The sequence below is a fragment of the Salvelinus fontinalis genome, unplaced genomic scaffold, assembly GCF_029448725.1.
Source record: "Salvelinus fontinalis isolate EN_2023a unplaced genomic scaffold, ASM2944872v1 scaffold_0077, whole genome shotgun sequence".
Taxonomy (NCBI): domain Eukaryota; kingdom Metazoa; phylum Chordata; class Actinopteri; order Salmoniformes; family Salmonidae; genus Salvelinus; species Salvelinus fontinalis.
In genome coordinates this window covers 71,990-85,234 of record NW_026600286.1, presented here as the reverse complement: position 1 = coordinate 85,234, position 13,245 = coordinate 71,990, and the positions used below count along the sequence as shown (strand labels likewise).

The 13,245-nt window shown below is 45.3% G+C and overlaps 1 protein-coding gene across 1 annotated transcript; it reads left to right on the top strand.

Annotated features, from left to right (window-relative positions):
• Positions 1 to 192: 192 nt before the first annotated feature.
• Positions 193 to 11,942, top strand: LOC129842942 (CYFIP-related Rac1 interactor A-like). Its single transcript, XM_055911654.1, has 7 exons — positions 193 to 378; positions 1,400 to 1,477; positions 2,462 to 2,578; positions 4,033 to 4,112; positions 8,381 to 8,507; positions 8,730 to 8,800; positions 9,051 to 11,942. Exons 1-7 carry the CDS (start codon positions 202 to 204, stop codon positions 9,112 to 9,114), a joined length of 714 nt encoding a protein of 237 aa, XP_055767629.1. The 5' UTR covers positions 193 to 201; the 3' UTR covers positions 9,115 to 11,942.
• Positions 11,943 to 13,245: the final 1,303 nt, after the last annotated feature.

Below are 13,245 nucleotides of genomic sequence, written 5' to 3'. Positions count from 1 at the left end.
ACAGAGCTACATGCAGCAATACTCGGGTCTGGGTTCAATAGCATGCGAATGGACACCATAGTAAGGGATATGATTAGGACAAGGACACAGGAATGCAGACAATACTATTTATGAATCGCATGTGTGTAATGTGGCTACAAGACAGTTCAGAGGAGCCACAAGCTCTGATGAAAACGTACATGCACAGCTGACTGAATACTAATGGTAATGAAACTAACGTTATGTACATGTGTCTTTGTAGAAAATGCCCTGCGTAGCCTGTTGGAGGCGCTGACGAGCCCCCCCTACGCTCCCATGCAGCACCTAGAGAGAGAACAGGCCCTGGCAAAACAGTTCGCAGAGATACTCCACTTCACCCTCAGCTTCGACGAACTAAAAGTGAGGAGGAGGAGGAGAGAGGGATGTGGGAGGAGGAGAGAAAGAGGGAGGGAGGGAGGGAGGGAGGGAGGGAGGGAGGGAGGGAGGGAGGGAGGGAGGGAGGAATCTTGGTTAAAACCCAAAACTAAAATCTTGCTTAATTTGGTCAGACACCAATTATGTTTCCATAATATTAGGGAGGGGTAAAGTGGTCCTTACCTTCATAACACTTCATATCCCTTTCCTATACACACTTCTCCTTCCTGTTGTGAATGACCAATCTTTCTCTCCTTCCTGTTGTGAATGACCAGTCTTTCTCTCCTTCCTGTTTCTCTCCTTCCTGTTGTGAATGACCAGTCTTTCTCTCCTTCCTGTTGTGAATGACCAGTCTTTCTCTCCTTCCTGTTGTGAATGACCAGTCTTTCTCTCCTTCCTGTTGTGAATGACCAGTCTCTCTCCTTCCTGTTGTGAATGACCAGTCTTTCTCTCCTTCCTGTTGTGAATGACCAGTCTTTCTCTCCTTCCTGTTGTGAATGACCAGTCTTTCTCTCCATCCTGTTGTGAATGACCAGTCTTTCTCTCCTTCCTGTTGTGAATGACCAGTCTTTCTCTCCTTCCTGTTGTGAATGACCAGTCTTTCTCTCCTTCCTGTTGTGAATGACCAGTCTTTCTCTCCTTCCTGTTGTCCTTCAGTGGGACATTAGGTCATTTTAAGAGTATAAAGTACTGTTTTTAACTGTACTTATTCTATCCACTGTCTGTCTTTCTCTCCCCCCCCCCCGCCTCCCTCTCCCCCTCCCTAACCCCTTCTCCCCCGCCTCCCTAACCCCCTCTCTCCCCCTCCCTAACCCCTTCTCCCCCGCCTCCCTAACCTCCTCTCTCCCCCTCCCTCTCCTTCCGTCTCCCCCTACCTCTCTCTCCCCTTTCTCTATCCCTCTCCCTCCCACACCCTCTCTCTCTCTCTCCCTCTCCCTCTCTCTCCCTCCCTCTCTCTCTCCCTCTCTCCTTTCCCCCCTCCCTCTCTCTCCCCCTCCCCCTATAGATGACAAACCCAGCCATTCAGAATGACTTCAGCTACTACAGGAGGACGATCAGCAGAAACAGGCTGAACAACCAGCAGGTAAGACCATCAGTAGAAACAGGCTTCAACAACCAGCAGGTAAGACCGTCAGTAGAAACAGGTTGTACAACCAGCAGGTAAGACCATCAGCAGAAACAGGCTGAACAACCAGCAGGTAAGACCGTCAGTAGAAACAGGCTTCAACAACCAGCAGGTAAGACCGTCAGTAGAAACAGGCTGTACAACCAGCAGGTAAGACCGTCAGTAGAAACAGGCTGTACAACCAGCAGGTAAGACCATGTTAGCCTGTGCTACATTGGTGCCTTAACCTGGATCACTTGGCTAATCTGTCAGGCAGTTGCTAGGGTAACAGTGTTCATTACAAACTGTTACCATAGTCACATGTGAAAAAGATAAAAGCTACTCATCAGCACCTAGTACAGTGTTTACTAATCAGTACAGTGTTTACTCGTCACCACATAGTACAGTGTTTAATCATCACCACAGTGTTTACTCATCAACAGTGTTTACTCATCACCACAGTGTTTACTCATCACCACAGTGTTTACTCATCACCACAGTGTTTACTCAGCACCACAGTGTTTACTCAGCACCACAGTGTTTACTCAGCACCACAGTGTTTACTCATCACCACAGTGTTTACTCATCACCACAGTGTTTACTCATCACCACAGCGTTTACTCATCACCACATAGTACAGTATTTAATCATCACCACAGTGTTTACTCAGCACCACAGTGTTTACTCAGCACCACAGTGTTTACTCAGCACCACAGTGTTTACTCAGCACCACAGTGTTTACTCAGCACCACAGTGTTTACTCAGCACCACAGTGTTTACTCATCAACACAGTGTTTACTCATCACCACAGTGTTTACTCTCTATGTAGATGTTTAATGAATTGCAAACAGGAAAGCATTGAATGTCACATTAGATTACTTGATAATACATAACAATTAAAGTGGAATCCTGTGCAAAATATGCAAATGTGGCCTTGTTCAAAACCATCTCTCTCTGCTGCAGTTGGAGGCGGAGAACGAGGTGAACAATGAGATGGCCAATCGGATGTCTCTGTTCTACGCCGAGGCCACGCCCATGCTGAAGACCCTGAGTAACGCCACCACCAAGTTTGTGTCAGAGGTCAGTCACGACCCCTGTCCCCTTGATCTAGTCCCTACCTCCTACCTCCATCCCTTCCCTCTGGTTCTTAATGTTAACTAGCGCCAACTCCTGCCCCCTTAAACAAGAGCCTATACTTGCCTTTACTAATAGCTACCAACCCAAGTCAAATCAAATCAAATGTATTTATATAGCTCTTCTTACATCAGCTGAAATATCAAAGTGCATTACAGAAACCCAGCCTAAAACCCCAAACAGCAAGCAATGCAGGTGTAGGAGCACGGTGGCTAGGAAAAACTCCCAAAAACCTAGGAAGAAACCTAGAGAGGAACCAGGCTATGAGGGGTGGCCAGTCCTCTTCTGGCTGTGCCGGGTGGAGATTATAACAGAACATGGCCAAGATGTTCAAATGTTCATAAATAACCAGCATGGTCAAATAATAGTAATCACAGTGAACAGGTCAGGGTTCCATAGCCGCAGGCAGAACAGTTGAAACTGGAGCAGCAGCACGGCCAGGTGGACTGGGGACAGCAAGGAGTCATCATGCCAGGTAGTCCTGAGGCATGGTCCTAGGGCTCAGGTCCTCCGAGAGAGAGAGAGAAAGAAAGAATTAGAGAGAGCATGCTTAAATTCACACAGGACACCGGATAAGACAGGAGAAATACTCCAGATATAACAGACTGACCCTAGCCCCCCGACACAAACTACTGCAGCATAAATACTGGAGGCTGAGACAGGAGGGGTCAGGAGACACTGTGGCCCCATCCGATGATACCCCCAGACAGGGCCAAACAGGCAGGATATAACCCCACCCACTTTGCCAAAACACAACCCCCACACCACTAGAGGGATATCTTCAACCACCAACTTACCATCCTGAGTGAAGGCCGAGTATAGCCCACAAAGATCTCCGCCACGGCACAACCCAAGGGGGGGGCGCCAACCCAGGCAGGAAGACCACCTCAGTGACTCAACCCACTCAAGTGACGCACCCCTCCTAAGGACGGCATGGAAGAGCACCAGTAAGCCAGTGACTCAGCCCCTGTAATAGGGTTAGAGGCAGAAAATCCCAGTGGAGAGAGTGGAACCGGCCAGGCAGAGACAGCAAGGGCGGTTCGTTGCTCCAGTGCCTTTCCGTTCACCTTCACACTCCTGGGCCAGACTACACTCAATCATAGGACCTACTGAAGAGATGAGTCTTCCCTATACTAGCCTCACCACACCCCAAGTCACCCTATACTAGCCTCACCATACCCCAAATCACCCTATACTAGCCTTACCACACCCCAAGTCACCCTATACTTGCGTCACCACACCCCAAGCCTGGTATTTACTCTCTGTCTCCCTCCAGGGGCCAGCGTAGGTATTTACTCTCTGTCTCCCTCCAGGGGCCAGTGCTGGTATTTACTCTCTGTCTCCCTCCGGGGGCCATTGCTGGTATTTACTCTGTCTCCAACCTGCTGTCTGTGTTACAGAATAAGACATTACCCATTGAAGACACCACAGACTGCCTGAGCACCATGGCATGTGTGTGTCGCGTCATGCTGGAGACCCCGTGAGTAGCTTTCTTTCTCTAGTCTCTTTCTCTCGTCCTCTCTTTCTCTAGTCCTCTCTCTTTCTCTAGTCCTCTCTCTTTCTCTAGTCCCCTCTCTTTCTCTAGTCCCTCTCTTTCTCTAGTCCCTCTCTTTCTCTAGTCCCTCTCTTTCTCTAGTCCCTCTCTTTCTCTAGTCCCTCTCTTTCTCTAGTCCTCTCTCTAGTCCTCTCTTTCTCTAGTCCCTCTCTTTCTCTAGTCCTTTATTCTTCTAGTTCCTCTCTTTCTCTAGTCCCTCTCTTTCTCTAGTCCCTCTCTTTCTCTAGTCCCTCTCTTTCTCTAGTCCTTTATTCTTCCAGTCCTCTCTTTCTCTAGTCCCTCTCTTTCTCTAGTCCCTCTCTTTCTCTAGTCCCTCTCTTTCTCTAGTCCCTCTCTTTCTCTAGTCCCTCTCTTTCTCTAGTCCTTTATTCTTCTAGTCCTCTCTTTCTCTAGTCCTTTATTCTTCTAGTCCTCTCTTTCTCTAAGTCCTCTCTTTCTCTAGTCCTTTCGTTATCTAGTCCTTTCGTTATCTAGTCCTTTACTTATCTAGTCCTTTACTTATCTAGTCCTTTACTTATCTATTATTTCTCTTGTCCTTTCTTTTATTAATCCCTCTCTACATTCTCTCCTTCTTTTACTCCACCTCTCTCTTTCTTACTGTCTTGCTGTGTGAGTACCTCCACTCTTTCCTTCTCTCTTGTTATGTTACGTCATGTCATGTCATGTCATGACCTTCAGGCCAAGTGTAAGCTGAATTGTTTTTTCTATATTTACATAGTCTTTCTTTTACCTCTTATCTTTATAACACTCTTCCTCTCTTCCTATCCCCCGTCTCCCTCTCAATTCAATTTCAATTTAAGGGCTTTATTGGCATGGGAAACATATGTTAACATTGCCAAAGCAAGTGACATATTATGTCTACATACAGTGTAGACATATGCAAATAGTTAAAGTACAAAAGGGAAGATGAATAAACATAAATATGGGTTGTATTTTCAATGGTATTTGTTCTTCACTGGTTGCCCTTTTCTTGTGGCAACAGGTCACACATCTTGCTGCTGTGATGGAACACTGTGGTATTTCACCCAGTAGATATGAGAGTTTATCAAAATCATGTTTGTTTTCAAATTTGTTTTCGTACTCTTTGTTTAGGGCCAAATAGCATTATAGTTGGCTCTGTTTTTTGTTAATTCTTTCCAATGTGTCACATAATTAAATTTTTGTTTTGTCATGATTTGGTTGGGTCTAATTGTGTTGCTGTCGTGGGGCTCTGTGGGGTGTGTTTGTGTTTGTGAACAGAGCACCAGGACCAGCTTGCTTAGGGGACTCTTCTCCAGGTTCATCTCTCTGTAGGTGATGGCTTTGTTATGGAAGGTTTGGGAATCACTTCCTTTTAGGTGGTTGTAGAATTTAACGGCTTTGATGAAATTTGATAATTTGCGGGTATCTGCCTTATTCTGCTCTGCACGCATTATTTGGTGTTTTTGCAGAATTCTGCATGCAGAGTTTTAATTTGGTGTTTGTCCCATTTTGTGAATTCTTGGTTGATGAACGGACCCCAGACCCATAAAGGGCAATGGTTTATATTACTGATTCAAGTATTTTTTGTCAGAACCAAATTAGTATGCCAAATTCTTTGATGGCATAGAATGCCCTTCTAGCCTTGTCTCTCAGATCATCCACAGCTTTGTGGAAGTTACCTGTGGTGCTGATGTTTAGGCCGAGGTATGTATAGTTTTTTGTGTGCTCTAGGGCAAAGGTGTCTAGATGGAATTTGTATTTGTGGTCCTGGCGACTGGACCTTTTTTGGAACACCATTATTTTTGTCTTACTGAGATTTACTGTCAGGGCCCAGGTCTGGCAGAAACTGTGCAGAAGATCTAGGTGCTGCTGTAGACCCTCCTTGGTTGGTGACAGAAGCACCAGATCATCAGCAAACAGTAGACATTTGACTTCAGATTCTAGTAGGGTGAGGCCGGGTGCTGCAGACTGTTGTAGTCCCCTCGCCTTATCCGTAGATACAGTTGGAGTCAGAAGTTTACATACAGCTTAACCAAATACATTTAAACTCAGTTTATCAAAATTCCTGAGATTTAATCCTAGTAAAAATTCCCTGTCTTAGGTCAGATAGGATCACCACTTTATTTTAAGAATGTGAAATGTCAGAATAATAGTAGAAAGAATAATTAATTTCAGCTTTTATTTCTTTCATCACATTTCCAGTGGGTCAGAAGTTTACATACACTCAATTAGTATTTGGTAGCATTGCCTTTAAATTGTTTAACTTGGGTCAAATGTTTCAGGTAGCCTTCCACAAGCTTCCCACAATAAGTTGAGTGAATATTGGCCCATTCCTCCTGACAGAGCTGGTGTAACTGAGTCAGGTTTGTAGGCCTCCTTGCTCGCACAAGCATTTTCAGTTCTGCCCACAAATTTTCTATAGGATTGAGGTCAGGGCTTTGTGATGGCCACTCCAATACCTTTACTTTGTTGTCCTTAAGCCATTTTGCCACAACTTTGGAAGTATGCTTGGGGTCATTGTCCATTTGGAAGACCCATTTGCGACCAAGCTTTAACTTCCTGACTGATGTCTTGAGATGTTGCTTCAATATATCCACATAATTTTCCTCCCTCATGACGCCATCTATTTTGTGAAGTGCACCAGACCCTCCTGCAGCAAAGCACCCCCCCCACAATATGATGCTGCCACCCCCGTGCTTCACGGTTGGGATGGTGTTCTTTGGCTTGCAAGCCTCACCCTTTTTCCTCCAAACATAACGATGGTCATTATGGCCAAACAGTTCTATTTTTGTTTCATCAGACCAGAGGACTTTTCTCCAAAAAGTACGATCTTTGTCCCCATGTGCAGTTGCAAACCGTAGTCTGGCTTTTTTATGGCGGTTTTGGAGCAGTGGCTTCTTCCTTGCTGAGCAGCCTTCCAAGTTATGTCGATATAGGACTCGTTTTACTGTGGATATAGATACTTTTGTACCTGTTTCCTCCTGCATCTTCACAATGTCCTTTGCTGTTGTTCTGGGATTGATTTGCACTTTTCGCACCAAAGTACGTTCATCTCTAGGAGACCCGTCTCCTTCCTGAGCGGTATGACGGCTACGTGGTCCCATGGTGTTTATACTTGCGTACTATTGTTTGTACAGATGTGGTACGTGGTACCTTCAGGCATTTGGAAATTGCTCCCAAGGATGAACCAGACTTGTGGAGGTCTACAATGTTTTTTCTGAGGTCTTGGCTGATTTCTTTTGATTTTCCCATGATGTCAAGCAAAGAGGCACTGAGTTTGAAGGTATGGCCTTGAAATACATCCACAGGTACACCTCCAACTGACTCAAACAATGTCAATTAGCCAATCAGAAGCGTCTAATTCCATGACATAATTTTCTTTAATTTTCCAAGCTGTTTAAAGGCACAGTCAACTTAGTGTATGTAAACTTCTGACCCACTGGAATTGTGATACAGTGAATTATAAGTTAAATAATCTGTCTGTAAACAATTGTTGGAAAAATTACTTGTGTCATGCACAAAGTAGATGTCCTAACCGACTTGCCAAAACTATAGTTTGTTAACATGAAAGTGGTTGAAAAACAAGTTTTAATTACTCCAACCTAAGTGTATGTAAACTTCCGACTTCAACTGTATATATATTGAAGAGGCCACGGCCATGTGGAAAGAAATGTGTGTGTTTTTTGCCAATTTTAACCGCACACATGTTGTTTGTGTACATGGATTCTATAATGTCGTATGTTTTTTCCCCTACACCACTTTACATCAATTGTATAGCAGACCATCATGCCAAATTGGGTCAAAAACATTTTTGAAATCAACAAAGCTTGAGAAGACTGTCTTTGTTTTGGTTTGTTTGTCAATTAGGGTGTGCAGGGTGAAAACGTGGTCTGTCGTACAGTAATTTGGTAAAAAGCCAATTTGACATTTGCTCAGTACATTGTTTTCACTGAGTCTGCTGTTAATGATAATGGAGAGGATTTTCCCAAGGTTGCTGTTGACAAATTATTGGCATGATAACTCATTATCATAAAAGTCATTATCCAAAAGAACATCAGCGTCTTAAAGCTGATTAAAGCAATAACAATCCCGCTCTCTTTCTCTCTCCCTCTTTCTACCCCCTTACTATCTCACCCTCTCTCTGCCTCTCTCTTCCCCCTCTCCCTTTCTCCCTCCCCCCCACCTACCTCTCTCCGATCCCTTCCCCCTCCGTCCCTCTCCTCTCTCCATAGTGAGTACCGTTGTAGGTTCACCAACACAGACACCATGTTGTTCTGTATGAGGGTGATGGTGGGAGTGATCATTCTGTACGACCATGTCCACCCTGTAGGAGCCTTCGCCAAGACCTCCAAAATAGACGTAAGACACACACACACAAAAACTACACACACACACACACACACAAACATCCATGTTTCTACTCGTATACTGCTTAAAATGCTGCTTCTATCTGACCACACAAGATGTCCTCCTGTAGGGTGATGACCTCTCTCTAAAGCTGTGCGTATCTTTGGTTTTTGTGTGTGTGTGTGTGTGTGTGTGTGTGTGTGTGTGTGTGTGTGTGTGTGTGTGTGTGTACAGATGAAGGGCTGCATCAAGGTGCTGAAAGAGCAGCCTTCCAACAGCGTGGAGGGACTACTGAACGCACTGAGGTGAGGAGACTGTAGACTGTAGACTGAACGCACTGAGGTGAGGAGACTGTAGACTGTAGACTGAACGCACTGAGGTGAGGAGACATTGAGGGAGAAAGAGAGAGAGAGAGAGAGAGAGGAAGAGACAGAGGCAGAGAGTAGACAGAGAGACACAGACACAGAGAGAGAGAGTGTAGAGTGTATGTACATATACTCATCTCATGTGTCTTTCTCTCCTCCCATCCTCTCCTCCTCCTCTACTCCACTCCAGGTATACGACCCGACATCTAAACGACGACAGCACCTCCAAACAAATCAGGGCTCTTCTCCAATGAGAGTGAGAGGAGAGAGGGAAGGAAGATGAGAGAGAGAACACGGAGGGAGATGAAGAACGAGGGAGAACAAACTGTGGTGTGCTGAATCCCGTTTGTTTACAAGAATGAAAAGCAAAATGATCCGGTCTGATAAGAAGAGCTGATGAAAAGAACAAGTCTATGTATTGTTCATCATTCTGTCTCCCATTTTGTAAAAAAGAAAATGAAGGAAGAGAAACTATAGGAGATATATATTAAAGAGAAAAATCGCGAAACAAAAAAAACTAAAGTGTTACAAGATGGAAACAAGACTAAAGAAGAAGAAGAAGGAAAAAGCTATATTAATAAGACTAAAGAAGAAGAAGAACAAGGAAAAAGCTATATTAGAAAATCTACAGTCAGGAAACAAAACTCAAACAAAAAAACTGAAAATAAACACAAAAAGATGAATATTCCGTACAACAACGTCAGTCTGAAAAATATTTTTGCACTGGTGTAGAATATAAACAACGCCGTCTGTCAGTCTGTAGCCGCTGCTAAAGATTTAAACCAGGCTCCATTACAAACATTAAAGAATGAGACTGGGATTGCACAAAACGGCCTGATTCCAAACCAGTAGCTTGTCCCTTTCCGAAAGTCCTGACTCCTCCAATCTAAAAGGACTTGAAGTTGTATGGCACAAACACTTCTTAACTTACAGAAGGCTAATGGGTGTTTCAACCTTATAACTGATACAAATCCAAACAATCTGTCAGGTAGTCAACAAGGTCCTAGGGTTCGGGGTGAGGTATTGGTTTGGGACTGGGCACCTGTGTAGATTAGGCTCAGTCTCTGCATTGAGGGTCCCATCCCAATCGTCTGAAGGGGCTTCCTCCACTCCTCACCCTCTCCTTCGTCTGCACTGAACTGAAAAAGCAGGTGTTAAGTAAAGGCAATGTGATGGATAAAAACCAGAGATGAACTCTCACTTTGTTCAGCTCTTTCACATCGTTGCAGATGAAGGAAAGACAGAAAGGAGACATGGAGGGAAACCTATTTTAGTGTATTGAGATGCACCCAGACACTCCATTTTGATTTCCTCATCATACAACCCACTCCTATTGATCCTAACCCATAACCCACCCCACTTCCCATCCACTTGCATCGTAACCATGGGAGCTGTGGGTGTTCTAAGCACTAGTATGTCATGTTATGCCGTAAATGGAGTTTGTGAAGAATTTTGGTGATCCAGACTTCTGTATGGTGCCAAAACGTTTTATTATCCACATAAAAGCTCATACAACAAGTGCCAAAGCTACTGCATCATCAGAAGGTGAGGATTGGGTTAAGGAGATACTGACTACAGGCCTTGTAACACAGCTTGATATCCATCTTTAGGGGGTTAAAGAGATACTGACTACAGGCCTTGTAACACAGCTTGATATCCATCTTTAGGGGGTTAAAGAGATACTGACTACAGGCCTTGTAACACAGCTTGATATCCATCTTTAGGGGGTTAAGGAGATACTGACTACAAGCCTTTTAACACTGCTTGATATCCATCTTTAAGGGGTTAAGGAGATAGTGAATAGTAGCCTTGTAAAACCGCTTGATATCCATCTTTAGGGGATTCGAAAAGATCCAGGACATCGAAGTCTACTGCTCCAATCCCAACATAGCTAACCAGCCATCAGTAAAGCATTCTGTACATTGTGAAGGAAAACATCTTGGATGTTTTGGGCAGGGGCGCAACTTCCACTGGGGACGGGGGACGGGGGGGTTACGGGACATGTTGGATTACTCGTTGGTTATTACTGCATTGTCGGAACTAGAAGCACAAGCATTTCGCTACACTCGCATTAACATCTGATAACCATGTGTATGTGACCAATAAAATGGTCATTTGATGTCCCACCCACATTCTGAAATTGGTATTTTTATCCCCACCCAGTTTTATCATTGGAATTATGACACAAAATGAGGCAAATGTGTGCTTTAGGACCATGTGGATGCCTCCGAGTGGTTGGTAGGCTGTTTGGAGTGTTTATCCAACTGGATAAAATAATTATTATTATTATTATGTCCCCCCCCCACCCACTTCTAAAACTAAAGTTGCGCCCCTGGTTTTGGGGAACATTCTATCTATCTTTAGGGGGTTATTTAAGGAGATATTGACCATAAGCATTTCGCTACACTCGCATTAACTAACCATGTGTATGTGACAAATAACATTAGATTTAAAACATAAAGAGAAGGGCAGAGACAAGGCTATCAGGGAGGGACTAAGGCAACATCATAATAAGAGGATAAATACACGCACAGAGACACACACACACACACACACACACACACACACACACACACACACACACACACACACACACACACACACACACACACACACACACACACACACACACACACACACACACACACACACACAGAGAGAGAGAGAGAGTCATTAGATCACTCAGAGATTCGCAGTGTAAATAAGTGAGCGAGCTGAGTATTTTCTCATCAGGCTTCTACAAGGCCAGCTCGGGTCCTGCAGGATAAAATACAACAACAACAATAGCAAGCGTGCTTATGATCCACTAGAGAGTTCTTCTTTAGTATGAGGCAAATAAACACTTAAGTCACTGAATGAGTGGGTATTGAAAATAAAGAATTTCAAAAGGAGATTTTTTTTAAAAGGCAGTGTTGTACTTTCCATGTCTATAGACCTGAGTCTAACTTCATTTGATCTCATAATATATTTTCTATACAGGGGTATGTGGTAACAAGCATATTCTGTATAAATATATAGATGGCATGTTGTAAAAGTTTTGACATAAAATGTGTACATAAAAGGTGTTTTTATTTCTTTTTAATTGGGTATGTGTTGTCTCTCTCAGAAATACCATGGCTTGGCTTGGACCATTGGACTTGCTGTAGTGAGTCATATCTTTCAAAAAAAAATCCAACTTCATCTAGGAGGGGGGGGGGACTAAAAGGGTTTCATCTAGGAGGGGGAGGGGCTAAAGGGGCTTCATCTGGGAGGGGGGGGGACTAAAAGGGCTTCATCTAGGAGGGGGAGGGGACTAAAGGGGCTTCATCTAGGAGGGGGGGGGGGACTAAAGGGGCTTCATCTAGGAAGGGGGGGAGGGACTAAAGGGGCTTCATCTAGGAGGGGGGGGGACTAAAAGGGCTTCATCTAGGAGGGGGAGGGGACTAAAGGGGCTTCATCTAGGAGGGGGGGGGGGACTAAAGGGGCTTCATCTAGGAAGGGGGGGAGGGACTAAAGGGGCTTCATCTAGGAGGGGGGGGGACTAAAGGGGCTTCATCTAGGAGGGGGAGGGGACTAAAGGGGCTTCATCTAGGAGGGGGGTGACTAAAGGGGCTTCATCTAGGAAGGGGGGGAGGGACTAAAGGGGCTTCATCTAGGAGGGGGGGGACTAAAGGGGCTTCATCTAGGAGGGGGAGGGGACTAAAGGGGCTTCATCTAGGAGGGGGGGGGGACTAAAAGGGCTTCATCAAGGAGGGGGGGGGACTAAAGGGGCTTCATCTAGGAGGGGGGAGGGACTAAAGGGGCTTCATCTAGGAGGGGGGGGGACTAAAAGGGCTTCATCAAGGAGGGGGGAGGGACTAAAGGGCTTCATCTAGGAGGGGGGAGGGACTAAAGGGGCTTCATCTAGGAGGGGGGAGGGACTAAAAGGTCTTCATCTAGGAGGGAGGAGGGACTAAAGGGGCTTCATCTGGGAGGGGGAGGGACTAAAGGGGCTTCATTTAGGAGGGGGAGGGACTAAAGGGGCTTCATCTAGGAGGGGGGAGGGACTAAAGGGGCTTCATCTAGGAGGTGGGAGGGACTAAAGGGGCTTCATCTAGGAGGGGGGAGGGACTAAAGGGGCTTCATCTAGGAGGGGGAGGGACTAAAGGGGCTTCATTTAGGAGGGGGAGGGACTAAAGGGGCTTCATCTAGGATGGGGGAGGGACTAAAGGGGCTTCATCTAGGAGGGGGAGGGACTAAAGGGGCTTCATCTAGGAGGGGGAGGGACTAAAGGGGCCTCATCTAGGAGGGGGGGTGGGACTAAAAGGGCTTCATCTAGGAGGGGGGGAGGACTAAAAGGGCTTCATCAAGGAGGGGGGGGGACTAAAAGGGCTTCATCTAGGAGGGGGAGGGACTAAAGGGACTTC